At 42.7% G+C, this 16,899-nt stretch overlaps 1 protein-coding gene across 2 annotated transcripts; it reads right to left on the reverse strand.

Annotated features, from left to right (window-relative positions):
• Window positions 1-4,544: 4,544 nt before the first annotated feature.
• On the reverse strand, window positions 4,545-10,032 carry LOC141770770 (potassium voltage-gated channel subfamily A member 10). Of its 2 annotated transcripts, none has more exons than XM_074640627.1 (2): window positions 9,939-10,032; window positions 4,545-8,726 (listed from the first exon to the last, which is right to left on the reverse strand). In XM_074640627.1, the coding sequence occupies exon 2, from the start codon at window positions 8,574-8,576 to the stop codon at window positions 6,888-6,890; it is 1,689 nt and encodes a 562-aa protein (XP_074496728.1). In that variant the 5' UTR covers window positions 8,577-8,726; window positions 9,939-10,032; the 3' UTR covers window positions 4,545-6,887. The 2 variants fall into 2 exon arrangements, with proteins under 2 accessions (XP_074496728.1, XP_074496721.1); XM_074640620.1 differs by lacking the exon at window positions 9,939-10,032 and adding an exon at window positions 9,670-9,768.
• Between the last annotated feature and the right edge of the window lie 6,867 nt (window positions 10,033-16,899).

Consider the following 16,899-nt stretch of genomic DNA (forward strand, 5'->3'; position numbering starts at 1 on the left):
ACAAAACAGTAACCCAATCTACTGATATGAGTCTCACTGTCTGAGCTTTCGTGTGAGACCCGTCCATTGTTTTCCATTAAAGGAGTGGGACACACTGACTCGGAGAGTAAAGGGAAGAACGGAGTGATATTTTTAGCTCCATTAAGGGTTGCAATACAGTCTGCTGTGTCACAGTGATTGGACACTCTGCTGGTCTTTGAATGGATTTTCTCGGGGTGAGTCTTTATCAAAGGCAGTATGGATGTGATCTCCTCGTGGAACACCCGATGAATTATAAATGCCAGCCTCACATTAGCTTTGACCTTGCCAGAGTCACCTGCCTGTTAAATGCTCAAAATGCTATCAGGCCTCGTCTTCAGGGTATCGCCGTACGATCAGTGATCAGCGGTGCAGAAGGGCGGCCCGCTGACCTGACCGTCAAGTAGCGACAAGATGAGCAGGCCTCTGAAAAACACAGCCAGTATATTTCAACGGGAAACAGCTTCGTCTTGCTGGAGAAGGAATCGGCTCAGAGAATTTTAAAATCACAAAATGTGCACAGATCAAAAATGAGATATTGTTTTTAACATATTCACTGAGAATGATGTCCTCAATGTGACGGTTTGAGACAGTAAAGCATCAAATGAAACAGCCAGCTCTCAGCCTCGGAGGCCAAGATAGATAATCTTATAAATGATTAATTTGCTCTGCATATTTAATTTGGTGCTTTTGCTTTTGAAGCTCTCTCAGTCAAAGGCATTGTCAAGCCCACGGCATCTAGTGAAGAGTCGTGCTGCTAATAGAAAGAAAACACTAATTTGATCGATATCAACAAAAACTCGTCAACATGTCCGCTTTCCTTCCATCTGTTGCATTTCTGCATGATTTGATAATCCCTTTTGATCTTCCCATCTATTTTCAGGCCACGCTGTCTCCTACTCATTTCTTAATTAGATAACTGCCTTGTTTCAGAAACACACAGCGAGAAAACGTCTGCTCTTCCATTCTGCCATCTACACCACGACACCAACCCAGCTCTTTTTCCCTCTTGTGATGTCACACGTTGGACTCACTGGGGAGGGTGGTTGGTACGCTTTCGCGGCGATGTTGTGGGTCAGGACAGCGTTATCAGACGTAGCTGCCGTATGAGAGCGGTGCAGAGCGGCAGCCGTGAGCGAGCCAGTGGGGCACGCTCACATGCACTAAAAGGCATGTGTGTCCGGCGCGACTAGGTCAACAAAGCACGCAGAAGCTCGGATTACAACACACACACACACACACAGAGGGAGAGTGACTTCATTCTCGGCTCAGATAGACATTACTCCTCTATAGAAAATGGGTAGCTCGAATCAAGAAATCTGAAAGCATCTCACCTTTGCACTTTCAGTGTCACTGAAAAACAAATGACTCATGGTTGCTTAGCGACAGGGTCACAGGGATATCACTTCCGTCAACACGGAACAGTTTACAGATACAAAGTCACCGTCAGCTGCTAATACCCACTTCAGTGGAGGAGTGGACTGGAGTGCCCACCTCCAGAAAAACAATCCACCTGCTAAAGGACATGCAGCGCTACGTAAAGAGGAGGTTCCACAAAGTTGCCCAGAATATGCAAGCAAGCAGGAACACAGCAGAAATATACCAACCACTGACTCCGCAACACCACGATTCAGACACTATCTGATGTGGGTCTTGACACAAGAGAGACATTATCCAGAAAAGCTCTGAACGACCTGATAGCGACCCATCTGGCCTCAGATCCACACGACAGCTCTGCTGATGGGCTGGTTGCCCACTACAACGCCACTTTATCCGGCAGCCTTGACTCCCTTGCCCCCCTCAAAACCCGGACTGTCTCCTATACCCGTCCCGCCCCCTGGTTCACCACTGAACTCCGCACCCAGAAGTCCACCGGCCGTCAACTGGAGAGGCGCTACAAAAGATCTGGCCTCACTGTCCACCTTGAGGCTTATAAAGAGCATGTGAGGGCCTACAAAGTAGCTCTCTCCCAGGCCAAAACACAGTACTACTCCACCCTCATTACCAATCAACAAAACCACCCCAGACTGCTGTTCTCCACCATCAACCGGCTCCTTCGCCCCCTCGACCCCCCCCTCCCCTCAGGTGCCCCCGACCTCTGCACTAAGTTCCTGGACTTTTTCCAGGACAAAGTCGAGTCCATCCATCAGCAGCTCCTGGTGCCTGCCCACCTCCCTCCACACACACCTCAGCCACTGGGCGTGGCTCCCTTGGATGTTCGCCTGCCTCAGTGCTCCCTCTCCTTCTTCTCCCCTGTATGTGCTCCTCAGGTCGCAAAGTTGGTCACTAAGGCCAAAGCCTCCACCTGTTCTCTGGACCCCATGCCCACAGCCTTGGTCAAGGCGTGCCTACCTGCCCTGTGCCCCATTATGGTGAACATCATCAACTCCTCCTTGGCATCTGGTCTTGTACCCGACAGCCTCAAGATGGCATCAGTCACTCCCATCCTCAAAAAGCCAGGTCTGGACCGGGATGACAGCAACAACTACCGACCGATCTCCAACCTCCCTTTCCTGAGCAAAATTCTGGAAAGAGCAGTGGCCGCCCAACTCCATCAACATATGGCCAACCATGAGCTCTACGAAACGTTTCAATCTGGCTTCAGACCACACCACAGCACAGAGACCACCCTCATCAAAATCACAAATGACCTCCTCATCGCTGCAGATTCTGGTCACATCAGCATCCTCGTCCTCCTGGACCTTTCAGCTGCCTTCGACACAGTCTCCCACACTATCCTCCTCACCCGCCTATCTGACTACCTTGGCCTCACCGGTTCAGCTCTCTCCTGGTTTCAGTCCTACCTCACAAACAGAAAACAGTTTGTCACCATCAGAGACTCCAGTTCCACCCCGGCCCCAGTCAACCATGGCGTACCTCAAGGCTCTGTGCTGGGACCCCTCCTCTTCACCATCTACATGCTCCCCCTTGGTCAGATCATCCGCCACCACGGTCTCAGCTTTCATTCATATGCTGACGACACACAACTATATCTCAGCACCAAACCATCCACCCAGCTACCCCCACAGTCACTTGTAAACTGCCTACATGCAATAAAAATCTGGATGTCATCTAACTTCTTAAAACTAAACAGCAACAAAACCGAGCTCATGGTTGTGGCTCCCAAGGCCCTGCTCCGGAAGGTTGGAGATCTCCACCTGGACGTTGACGGCTGTTCCTTCTCCCCATCCTCGGAAGTCCGCAACCTGGGTGTCATCCTGGACCCAACACTATCATTCCAGTCTCATATCAGGTTCATCACCAAATCCGCCTTCTTCCACCTCAAAAACATCTCACGTCTCCGGCAATCACTCTCTGACTCTGTGGCAGAAACCCTCATCCACGCTTTCGTCACCTCCCGTTTGGACTATTGCAATGGAGTTCTGTCCGGGGTTCCCAGCAAAGCCCTGGACAGGCTCCAGTATGTGCAAAACTCGGCTGCCAGGGTTCTCACCCGCACCAAGCCCTGGCAGCACATCACCCCCACCCTCATCCACCTCCACTGGCTCCCGGTCAAGTCCCGCATCACCTACAAAATCCTCCTCCTCACCTACAAATCCCTCAACGCCCTGGCTCCTCAGTACCTATCTGACCTCCTCCACCCTTACACACAGCCCCGGAACCTTAGATCCTCAGGCACGGGTCAGCTCTCCATCCCTCACACAAGAATGAGAACTTTTGGGGACAGAGCCTTCAGTGTGACAGCCCCCACACTTTGGAACTCTCTCCCCATAGAGCTCCGCAACGCACCATCTCTGGACACCTTCAAAAGACTCCTCAAAACCCACCTCTTCACCAAGGCCTATGGCCTCTAGCTTCTGTTACAGTTGTTGTGTTTATTTATGTCTTTGTTAAGCGTCCTTGGGTTTCATGAAAGGCGCTATATAAATCCAAGCTATTATTATTATTATTATTATTATGGCTGTAATCGGATTGGCAACCGAAACTCTTGGACCGAAGAAAAGTGGAGCAACATACTCGCCCCGCCAAGAAACACACCTCCACCTGACAAAAAAAAGGCAAGCCTAATACAAGCAGTTATCAAAGTCATCCTACTGACGCTGGACAGTTTCTCAGTGGTTGCACAATAATTGGCAAAATACAATCATATAAATAAAGAGCAAAATAATTAAATCATTATAACGCTAGCCTGTGTTGTTTTATGTTCCATAGCAACCACTGCAGGTAGGAGGGCGTATTTTATTGTAAACATTATTATTTATTAATAAAAAAAACTTTGCTTCGGGCCGAACAATGTCCCTTAGCTGTGATATAATCACAACATACCACACACAGCCTGTCGTGAGCTATTGCTTGAATGTATTTACATAGCAAATAGTTGTTTTTTGATGCTATATTAATGCTCTGAATATTGTATAGAGCATTTTTTAGTTTGATTTTTCCCACAAATGGCCACGACAGAGAGAGATAAAAGAGACAGAGAGAGGGATGCCATCATGATATCAGTACAGAGAATCAGCAGTGAAAAGGTGTTAACGACAGCTAACACAAGGCGATAATGAGTATTCAACCCTGCAGCCATGCGCTGACACTTACACCTCTATTACTCACTAGTTTAAAAGGGCTTGATGTCACAAGTCCAACTTATCCCAGACACAAAATCAGAGGGGAAACTTCACACAGTTCTGATACATGTTTAATGAAAGGCACTCTTTACAGGATAAATAAAACATTATGACCCTGTATACTGTTCAATGTTGACACATACAGTAACAGTCCTCAAATATTAAGTGCTTCATCATAACATAGTAAAGTGCTGAGTACCGACGTGACTAACAGATGTCACCTTATAGCATTTCATTTTACTTAATAACATGTATTGCTCTTTCCGCGAGTGAAAAACACAACATGTTTGTTTTTTCCACCCACCCATCATCCTTATTGCATATTATTAGAAAGGCATTGATTGTGTTACAACTACATCCACTGCCATTTCTATACAAGCTGTATTTATATGTATAATGCACTCACATACAGTACATTTTCAAGATCGGAATGTGGCATGCATATATATATATATATAGTACCAATTTCCTGATAAGACACAAATCATTTGTTCATCATCATCATTTCACAAATCCAGTAGAAGAATTGGCTCTCCCTATCACATGGAATATAATGATCATCGCTATATGATTGAAAGACTATAACGTATTTAGGTACAATAAATATGACAAACTTTTAGTTACTGATAATAAGAGTTAAACCTCATTTCGGCCCACTATGCCATGCAATACAAACGAGAGAATAAAGGTCAATGGAGAAACGTTGCAATGTTGTTTTTTGTCTTTGCCCTTGATGTCCTCGATTCTCTCAGTCTGATCACAAATATAAATTATATCTCGTCTCACATTTCTATACACTCTAAGAAATATGTTTTCCCTGCCAACAGCTGATGGCGTAAAGCTCCAAAAGTGCTTGAGAGATATGTGGAAATAAACTTTCAGTGCAATGAATTGATATGGTTTTTAAAGGGTAAATTCACATTACAATAATGTTAGAAGGTGATAATCTGGTGCAAAATGCCAAATTATAACCATGTAGATCAAAATAACATGCAGCTACTGCATGCACTATAATACAGTGAATGTTAATAATACAGATTTATATTTTGCAGCACATCTACAAGACTAATAGAGACGTACTAACGTGCCAACTATTTATCACGCAGATATTGTTACGCTGTGTCATATGGAGAAGTGCTGCTGGCTGAGCATTCACAACTATAGATTTGCTGATAAGACAATGTGTGTGTGCTCAGTTCCTCTTGCCTTACACTGGACGCATTTGCCCTGCCCTTGGAAATCGTGCCAAGTTCAATCTAGGTTTTGCTGAATATGACGAAGTGTAGACTGTAATATGAGCTCCAAGTATACTTCCAGTTTAAATGCCACAATTATCACAACAGTTTTTTTCTTTTGTGGGATAAACTTACTGTTATACAGACCCTCAAGGACATTTTGGTCAAATTTACAACTTACTTTGCTTTGCACTCTAACAGCCTGTTTACATACAACATTCGTAACTATGCCTACGAAAAGTAATGCACTGTAATTCGCATTTGTCCCACAAAATCAATTTGCATGTGTTGCAAGAGTATAAAGAGTGACAAACAACGCATAGTTATTTTAACCCAAACGTTGATTTAGTTGTCACGTAACTTCTGTACTTAAGTTAAACCACTGCCGTAGTTATTTTAACTCAAACGTTAACATATTTGTTCCGTAAAGTCCGTACTTAAGTAACCCCACTTCTGTAGTTATTTTAACCCAAACCACAATCTTTTCCTAAACCTAACTAAGAAGTTTTGCTGCCTAAACCTAACCAAGTTGTTTCCTGTGAAGACGTAACTTTATTTTGAAAAGACTGTATGCGTGTCACAAGCGGAAATTGACACACGCGTCACGTGTTGCTGGACATAGGAAAACGCACGAAAAACAAGAAATAACTTTTTGTAAGATATCATACAGACTGTTGCATGAGGATACGTTGACTTTAACAGTGTACATTTTCAAGGTGAAATGTCTATAGTACAAATGAGCCATCACATTTTTCTTCAAATTGCACTGGATGAAATATGATAATTATACCTTTTAGTTCTTCTCCTGACAGAGTAGTTGCTGAGTTGTGTTAATTGCACTTTGACACATCCACAAGCAGACAGACAATTTGTGTAAAGGCTGTCTCACCACACAGGGTCTATTAATACTGTCATAATATGCACAAATGCTGCCATGTTCGGAATACAAAATAGTGAGAAATATCACTACTGGATATGTTTGATTTGTCCATGTGTTTTTCATGCCTTTGATATACAGTACATATACAGTATATGAATACTTTCTCTATCAGTGTGTGCCATTTTTCTCATTCTGCCAGGTGCCGTTACTTTTGTTTAGTGAGGGTGTGCTTCCATACTTGTTTGCAGCTGACATTTTCTGGGCAGCCTCCGCCGCCGCATCCATCACCAGCTTCTCCTCCTGCTCAGTCTCACGGTGGTAGAAATAGTTAAAGTTGGAGACGATGACGGGGACGGGCAAGGCGATGGTCAGGACACCGGAAATGGCACAGAGGGTGCCGACCATTTTGCCTCCCATGGTGATGGGGCACATGTCTCCGTATCCTACAGTGGTCATTGTCACCACGGCCCACCAGAAGCCGTCTGGGATGCTGACAAACTGCGTCTGGGGCTCATCCACTTCTGCAAAGTAGATGGCACTTGAAAATAGGATGACTCCTATGAAAAGGAAGAAGATGAGCAGCCCAAGTTCCCTCATGCTGGCTTTCAATGTCTGCCCCAAGATCTGAAGCCCTTTCGAGTGTCGGGAGAGCTTAAAAATTCTGAACACTCTCACCAGGCGGATGATTCTGAGGATTGCCAGGGACATGTTCTGACTGGAGTTCAAATCTTCGTCAGGGGTCGTAGCCAGCTCTGTCCCAAGGGTTACAAAGTAGGGAATTATAGAGACAATGTCAATGGTGTTCATGATGTTATTGAAGAAATCCCTTTTGCTGGGGCACACCACAAAACGGACACCGACTTCAAAGCAGAACCAAATGATGCAAACAGTCTCCACAATGAAAAAGGGGTCCGTTAAATATGCAAACACGTCTTTAGCGGGAGGAAGGCCTGAGCCAACTTGGGTCCCGTTGATGAGTTGGGTTAAACCTGGGGGAAAGTCGCCGTCGTCTCTGAACTCTGGCAGAGTCTCTAGGCAGAAGATGACGATGGAAATGACGATGACAAACACAGAAACCAGAGCGACAGATCTGGCTGCACTGGAGCTTTCTGGGTATTCAAACAGGAGCCAGAATTGCCGTTGGAGTTCATTGGTGGGCAGAAGAACCTCCGGCTCTTTGATGAACCCTTCGTCTACGCGGAACTGCTCCATTGCTTCATGACCCAACTCGTAGAAAACGATTTCATTAGCATAAACATCTAAAGGTACATTGGCCGGTCTGCGGATTCTCCCCCCTGACTGATAGTAGTACAGAATGCCATCAAAGGACGGGCGGTTTCTGTCAAAGAAATACTCGTTCTTCATCGGGTCAAAGTAGTTTATCCTCTTCATGGGGTTACCGAGCAGCGTCTCTGGGAACTTATTCAGGGTGCTGAGCTGGGTCTCGAACATCAAGCCCGAAACATTGATGACGACTTTCTCATCTTTTTCTTCAACACAGTGCTTCTCAAACAAATCTTCATTCTCGTAGCAATCCCTCACCATCTTACTGAAGACGCTGTCAGTAGGGGACTCGCTGTTGAGCAGGAGCTTCAGATTAGAGATCAAACTGCCTCTGCTGGAGTTCGCTTTAGCGGTCACAGACGGAGGAGAGGACGGCGACAGCCCCTCTTGACTAGACGGATGCCCACGTCGTCCTCTATGCGGCGACTGGTGAGGAGAGCTCAGACGGTGGGTTAAAAGATTCGGATCGGGGGCTTCTGAGGGGGGTGACGTCCGGTATCCCGAGTCATTCGGGTCTCCCAGGTTGATGCCGACATCATCCATGTTCTCAAAACTAACAAGCGGCACCTCCATTGCCTGGCTTGGCTGCTAGCCACAGCTCCTGGTTTGAGTGCAGGAGACACCGCAACCAGTGCCACGCTGAAGATCCTGGCGGGGCCTCCCTCTTCCTGGTTCTCATTCAGGCAGCCGTACGCTACGTTAGGATTCAGTCCTCTGTGTAATCTGTAGAAGAGGAAGGGGGGCGGGAAGGCAACGTTATGTTATATTTTGTTAAAAAGTGCAATACAGTTTTGTTGGTAAAGAGTTTTTTTCTGTCAGCTCGTGTTTGCATCAGCAGAGAACTTGCCATCTGATACGGTTATTTTTTCCCCCAATTCTCTCCCATGAACAAAACGAAAACACAAGCTCGGCAAGTTCAGCTGTGAATGTGCTTACCCTTGGTATATGGGTGGTATTATTGCTGATCATGTGCTACAAAACTGAACATGTTTATTTTCCTAATGGGAAAATCATCTGAGCTTTCACTTACAACTGGAAGCAGAAACTCATCAAAACCGAAACACGTGTATTCCTTCTCTTTCTTTTGGGGTAGTCATGTTGGGCATCATGTTTACTTTATCCCTACGGTAAGTAGCTGTTTATCATTCCATTAGTCTGGTTCAGACAGGTAACCATATCCCCGACGCACGCTTTTAAGCTGCAACCTCCGTGTCCACTTGACACCGAGGGGCCCTGCGCACTCGGAGAGACTCTTGTGGTTCTATTTCAACTTGCAATGTAGGCAGCAGATAACGTAACAGTCCAGGATATGGGATTGTACCTTCTTATCTAAGGACATCGTGAAACGGCTTGTTCAAAAATAAATGTATTGATTGAGCCATGTCAGCAAAGAGGGGTTACTGGGTTCAAGGGAAAGGACAGTTCAGGACGCAAAGAACTGAAAAGTGAAGTTAGATCTACACTCCTGCATCTTAAGACACTTTGAATTGTTTCTAAAAGCAACTTCTTGATGCTAATTTGCTATTCAAATCTTCCCACCGAACTATCTCACACAGCATTGAAAGACATCACTATCCTGATCAAAGCACCCACAAGTACATGCAAATTATTTCCAATTACGTGTAAAGTTTAGATCCAGCTGCGTGCAGATGTCCGCACCACTCACCCGAGTCCACGGCTCTGCAGAAGTTGTTGTGCCCTCTCTACGCTGCATGGCAGCTCCGCTCTGCTCCCCCTTCCTCCCTTCAATCTTTCCCTCAGTCAGACTCACAATCAAGAGTGTCTCTAGCTCTATTAAAGCTCCCATCAAGTAATCTAACACCCTATACGAAACAAGAGACGCCAAGAGGTATCCACACATGCACTTGCAAACTTACACATGCGCGCACACACACACACACATACACACACACAAACAGAGCAGGTAAAACTCACTGTGTTTTGAATGTGAGGGTCACCTGGCTTTGTTCTCCCGGCTCCCTCCTCCGTCAGTGGGATAAGTGAGATATAGCTCTCAGAGGAGATTTACCCCCGAAGGAGCCAATCACTGTTTGACGTGGCGGAGGGAGAGTGGGACCCACTCTTTCCCCCTCTTTCCTGCCAAGTAAGCATCCACATGCGGGATCATCCAATCCAGCCTCACCTTGGGGATTATACTGTATTCTTCCCCTGTTACAGCGCTTGTCATAGCCTCTCAATACCTGCAGCAGCGCACATCTGCCCAGAGGATTCAGCTTTCTCTTGTTTACATCCTTAGTGATACACACTGACGTGAAGTCTTATTTCATCTGACACCATATTCTATGAAATTTTGTAACTGTCACAAATGTTTTCCCTGAAATGTCAGTCAAGCTTTTTTTTTTTTTTTTGCCCTGTATGCTAAAATCCATAAAACATGCCAGTTCCTCTTTGGAAAAACAAGAATTAGGCAGTACACTTGAATCAATTTCATTGATAAATGTGTGAAGTCTTTCACTGAGGTCATTTATTCTGGGCACACACTTCCCCTCGAGGTGTTTAGTATAGATTTGTAACAGTCCTTTTCCAAGAAAATCCTGCAGACGTGTTTTGTGTTTCTGAATTTCTATTCCAACTCCAGCACCTCTGTGCCTGCCGGCTATTGAAGGTTTGTCAGATTAATACAGTACCTCCAGACAAGCTTAATTAAAAGGTTAATTTCAAATTACAGAAAGGCTGCACTTCCCTTTTATTTTTAGTCCTGCTGAATTCTCTCAGGGAGCGCAAACTTTAATCAAAGTTAATCTGGTACTTTTTCAGAAGGGCAGCCAATTTGGCAACATGGGTTGAATATTGTGTTACCTGATAGAGAACCAGTTGCCTGAAGTCACAAATCATTCCCTCATCTCACTCTCCTCCTCCTCCTGCTGCAGCCTGGTGTTGGCTGTAACATTGCGGCGTGAGCAGCACAACTGCAGCCACAGGCTTCAAGGTCACAGAGGACTGTTTTAAGACTTTACAGCTTTGTATCCTCCAGGAATCTCATTATGTGTCCTAATGGGAACATCATGCAGGGATTGCAGTTTCATGCATTGTAAATTCAGTTTTTGTTTTATATTTTAGGCAGTTTTTGTTTCTTTGTTTTTCTTCTTTTAATTTTATTATTTAATTTGTCTTGAACATGTTTTTATTGTGATTTTTTAAACGTGTTATATGTTATGTTTTTGTTGTGTGTGGACCTAAGGAACAGTAGCTGCTACCCTGGTGGCAGCTAATGGGGATCCAAACAAAGAATATGTGCATATAAACTTGCTTGTACCTGAGATAGACATTCAGTTATGCACACTGAGCACAGGGACGTGTATGTGCACACACAAACACTACTCAGCTGACTCAACATGCTCAATATATATAGGGATCTTTTTCTTTCATGATGCTGCAATGTCCTGGATATGTCATTGAGAGCATTAGCTGAGGCATGACCCGACACTTTAACACTTGGTAATAGAATTTGCTTCATGTGAAGAGAGGCAGGAAGACGGACAACGAGGGGGACCATCATAGACTGCAGGAGTCAGACTGAGAGGGTAAATAATCGATCCATTCCCCTAGCTGCTAAACGATTAGTGTCAGTAAAAGAGGGAGAAGGGAGGTGAATGGGTGAGATATGGGCTACAGGATGAGGTGGACTGCAGCTACTGCAGTGTCACTCGTCACAGGACAACGGATAGCGCTACGGAGGGATAATGTCCCTCCTTCTGTCCTTCTACAGTAAGCAGCCCTCCATCCATCATCCCTCCCTCCCTGCCTGCATCCAGCCCTATACAGCCCCAATGACACTGTCACCTTACTCATTAACAGACTGTGTTGACTAAGCAGTTTCTCCATCAGCATTGCTTGTGCGTGAAGTACACTGACGCTGCATTGGTGTAAACATCTGCAGTGCACACCTTCACAGAGCTCCACTTTGAGCCGTGGACACCTGGAGATTTGTTCAGGAAATTATAACTTCAACACTGAAGTGACTGAATTAAAGTATCCAGATTGTTCAGAAAAATTAACACACTATGAAAATACTTAATTACAAGTGAAAGTCCTGCATTCAAAATGTTTTATTCAGTTTCATTAGTATGTGTAAATGTAATGTAAGAAAATATCGAAAACATTGAATATCATGATATAATGTTTTGTGATACTGTATCGATTCTCAAAAATGCAGTATTGATTATTAATTAATAGATTACATGCAAAGATTGACAAAGTCAATACTTAATTTAATTTGAAAAGAGATGCACCCTCTCAGTGTATGAGCCCTTTCAATGTAGTGCTACGATGCTGGATGTTACAGAGACTGTGATGAAGGCAAATGCAGATCCCACTGTTCTGACTGCATGAAAAAGTAAACTTTTTTTTACTCAGATTGTATGCATATGGTGGCGCCCTTTTTACTATGACAGTTTTCCTAAAATTAGGTTTAAAAAATTACAACCTTTCGCCTTTCTTACAGTATCGCAATATATTGAATCGTAACCCCTGTATCGTGATATATATTGTATCGCCAGATTCTTGCCAATACACAGCCCTAGTACGATGTGTCCTGTAATGATAGTAAATAAATAAATATCCTCCTCTTTTTTATTATTAATCTGCATGCTTATAGACTCTTAAAGTCTTAATAATAATAATAATAATAATAATAATAATAATAATAATAATAATAATAATAAAATAATAATAATAATATAAAACTATCTTTCATTCTTTTTCAGCTTGACTTTTTATCATCTGCTCAGGGTCTAAAGATTTTTTTGGCCAGTTCTGGCATATTTACAGCAATGTTGTGTACGGTCTCTGGTAAATAAATCAATAAATAATTTTAATAAAATGTATTTAAAAGTCTTCAAAATAAAATAAAAGAATTCACAGGAAAATAGCTCCTGTGGCTGTTAATTATTATATAAATGAAGCCAATGTTTCACTATTTCATTGATTGTTGGCCGGTTTAACCTACAAAAATGCATCCTATTTTACCATATGTTTCAAGTGTAAACTGTAGTTTTAAGAGTTTTTTTTCCTGGCATTTTTGCTTTTATTGAACAGGGACAGTAGAGAGATAAAATGAGGGGAGGAAGAGGAGGGATGAAATGTGACAAAGATGCCTGGTCAGGCTCAAACATGCGATGTTGTGACCACGTGGTCTCCGTCTTAAAGGCACCAATCAAGTTGATATGCTGTACACATCCAGCAGTTACAGAGAAACGTCAACATTCATTGGAGTCGTGTTTCTGGCCACCTGATGAATGTAAGTCCAATATACACTTTTAGCTCTATTCTTGGTCTACATTTACTCTTGAAGAAAATATCTGGTTCTTCAGCTGCTAAATGCTCCACTATAAACCCTTTTGGGTAAGTAACGTATTATTAGTCTCTACTTTTTCGATGTATTTTGCTATATAGTAGTTTCTATAATAACTGTTTCCTTTGGATGATTTATGTTATTCCTGCTTCACATTTGACTGAATTTTTGATGTATTAGATTTGATGCGTTCTTGTTCTTGAATATTTTATATATATATATCAATATTATGTTTATTCTCTATTTTTGCCCTTTCCATTGAGGCATGCTTTGTCCTCTGCACAGCTCACAACCACCTGAGTGTTTGTGTCTATATATTGCTTGTGATGGTTATTGGTTATAGTGACTGTTTATGGCCTGACGATGATCTCTGTTTGATCGAAACGTTGCTCTGTTGAATACAATCCGCTGGTATCTGTCAGTACAGTGTGCAGATCTGTTGTCTGACTTTCTGATCCAGCACCTGTTGAAGTTTTCCGGATGTGCGTTCCCTATACACTCTCCGTTTATCTTTGGAAAATGACAAAGTAACAAAATCTGCGTGCTACTCATCTTGTGCACATGATCTAAGTAATTCCATCTGAAAAGCCCATCTGCTCATCCATTAAGGGTGACAGGATTTCAAAGTGCATGTCAGTAGGCACGGATTAGATATTCCAGCCTGGTAATCTTATAGCAGTTGTAAAGGCAGCTGGTTATTCCAGTCTAGTAATCCTATATATTGCGGCAGAGGTTCTCCTCATTGCAAATAACGTACAAGGTTGGGTCAGCTGCACGCAAGGGCAAAACAGCTACTGCAAAGAAAACCCCATACAGCTCAAAACATGTTCATCTGAAACCTCAGAGTGCCACAAATCATCTGGATTTAGTGTTTTGTCCCCTTCTCTTGCAGGGGAAGTGATTAGGGTTTCTCAATCACAGGTTTGGGATCCCTTGTGGGTTCACTATATATAGATATCTAGATGTGGTCACAAGAGGCTTTAAAGTCTAATGTAAGATATTCTTTTGATAATTGTTTCATTAAAATAACTTAAATTCTCATTTCAATGCAATTCTTCTGGAGCTTTCTCTATAGTTTTGACAATAGAAAACAATAAGAACTGTGGGGGCGTCTCGGTGGCTTGAGGGTTAAAGAGGCTGACCATGTAATTGCAATGTCCGCACTTAGACTTTTTATTTTTTAATTTAAAGACTCATTGAGATAAAAAAAACTCCTTTTCAAGAGTGTCCTGGCCAAGATAGGCAGCAACAACGACGGAGAACATAAGACAGATAATACAAAATATCCCTCGAAATCTGAATTAAACAGAAATGCAATTTATAAATCAAAAAACAACATTTCTAATACATTCATGTAAGAGATTTAACAACCTCAATGGTACCTTAAAACAACCAAAGAGCTGCCTAAAACCATAAAAATATCAGATCAATTCAAAACAAAAACCTCATCAGACAAATCAAGATTCTAAACTACACCAAATATTGGCAGCCAGAAGAGAGGGAAACCAGTTTCTGCATCAGTGACTTGAATTCACCTTTGTTACATGGCATCCCTCTTCTCTTCACTATCACTATCAAATGATAGCAATAATGCCTGAAGAGAAAACTCATGTGACAAACTGTAAACTGTGTGGGGTTATAAAAACCCTGCCCTAAACCTCCTGAGTTTACCTTTAACAATGTGTTACCTAACATAATACGGTAGTATACTGTAAATGGTTCACTACGATGACATACGTGTAAATAGCCTAACATACAGCGTTATCGCAACAGATCACTACAAATCCTTAAAGAGGAAAAATACTCTGCTATGAATAATAGTTTGTGTCTTTTATGTTTTTTTTCACAAAAAAAGTTTAAAGGAACTATGTGTAACATTTCGGGGATCTATTAGCAGATATGGAATATAATATGCATAACTCTGCTTTCATTAGTGTATAATCACTTGAAACTAAGAATCATTGTGTTTTCGTTGGATTACAACGAGCTGTTTATATCTAGATAGGGAGTCTTTACGGAGTCTGCAACTTCCAGGCTAGTTGTGATGTCACAAAGTCCTGCTTATACCTACACATCTTAAACTGAGATTTAAAGTGATCACAGAGAAACTTTCCCTCTTAAGCAGATAAATGTGAAAACAGCCTTCAAACTCTGCACATACATCATTCTGCACAGTGAAGGTCAAACATCCAAGTAAAGCAACAATAAGCAAAACACATTTTTGAGTGAAGTGGGACTTTAAATCAGCTGGTCTGTTGGTTAATGTTAGATTAATAAAAATAGTTTTTCTGTCCTGCGTGAGTGCACACTTCCGTTCACTGTTTGGATGGAGGATTAGGCCCGTCGCTGACTCGGAGGACTGTTACTCCACTAAGGAGATTATGCAACACAGGAGATCAGCCCGGAGAATCACCCTCATACACCAGCAGCGTGGACTAAATACGACGGACTTAATTGAAATGTCTGGATTGTTTCCAGCCTCACTAATCAAAAGACAAGTGCTAATCTTGGATGACTCTTTGGACCTGACGCAGTAGGGGAGGGGAGGAGGCGAGCGTTCACAATAAACCCATCAGAGTGAAGCCACAACATTTAACACTGCAATCCTCAGTGGCTGAAACTCACTGATTAAATTACACTTTCTTTCTTTTTTCTGCAATTCTTCTGCACAAAAACATCTTTTAGCATCAACCGAGAGATGTTGTAACACACTGTACATTGCTTCAAAGTACTATCACAAGCAGCGAGAAGAATAATTCTCCATCCAGCAACCACACAGGGAGGATGAGCGCCATGCCACCGCCCACTGTTTTGACATCAACATTGCTCACCGTTGGACGGAGAGGTTCCATCGCTGTAGGCGCTCAGTGGCTCATCCAAAGCCTCCCGAGTTATAGAGCCTCCTCCTCATGGTCCCATATGGGCTGTTGTAAAATACAAAACATCATGATTATCAGTGAGATTTATCAGATTTAAACTTAGCTGCAATTTTTTAAACATTCAACTATGACGATGAGACAAAAAAAGACTTAGTTTAACGTGAAATGTAATCCACGACCGAGGATTTTAGCATCGACGTGAGGAAGGCTTGGTCAATACTTTGACAACTAATAATGAAAACAACAATAATACTTAAACTACTACCTAAGTGACAATACAAAAATAGTCATAGCAGCATTTAATTTATTAGTTTCACTGCTTACATTTAACAGCATCCGTTTAAAAACTGTCTAAAAATCAAGGTGAGATTTTTATTATTTGTCTTATTTGAATATTAACACAGTTTGAAAGCATTAAATTGAATTTACCTTGTTATCCAGCGCTGAAAGAAGCTTGTCTGAACTCACTCGCACATCCTCTTAGATTAATTATCCAAACAGGCAATGGCAGCGTCTTAAGGAGCGGTTGTAAATCTCTCTAAAGCGAGAGGTTTTGACAGAAGGCAGGTCAGATACAGTTAAATACTCCATAAATGAGACAGATGTTTTTAACAACAACATGGTTTCAAATCGATTCGGTCAGTCTGAGTAACACGCAAATAGACAAATCCTCAACAAACTCCCTGTGTTATTTCAGTTTTTG

The sequence above is a fragment of the Sebastes fasciatus genome, chromosome 1 (genome assembly GCF_043250625.1).
Source record: "Sebastes fasciatus isolate fSebFas1 chromosome 1, fSebFas1.pri, whole genome shotgun sequence".
NCBI lineage: Eukaryota > Metazoa > Chordata > Actinopteri > Perciformes > Sebastidae > Sebastes > Sebastes fasciatus.

Coding starts and splice junctions, on each gene's coding strand:
- LOC141770770 (XM_074640627.1), bottom strand. CDS start 8,576: ATGGAGGTGCCGCTTGTTAGTTTTGAGAACATGGATGATGTCGGCATC.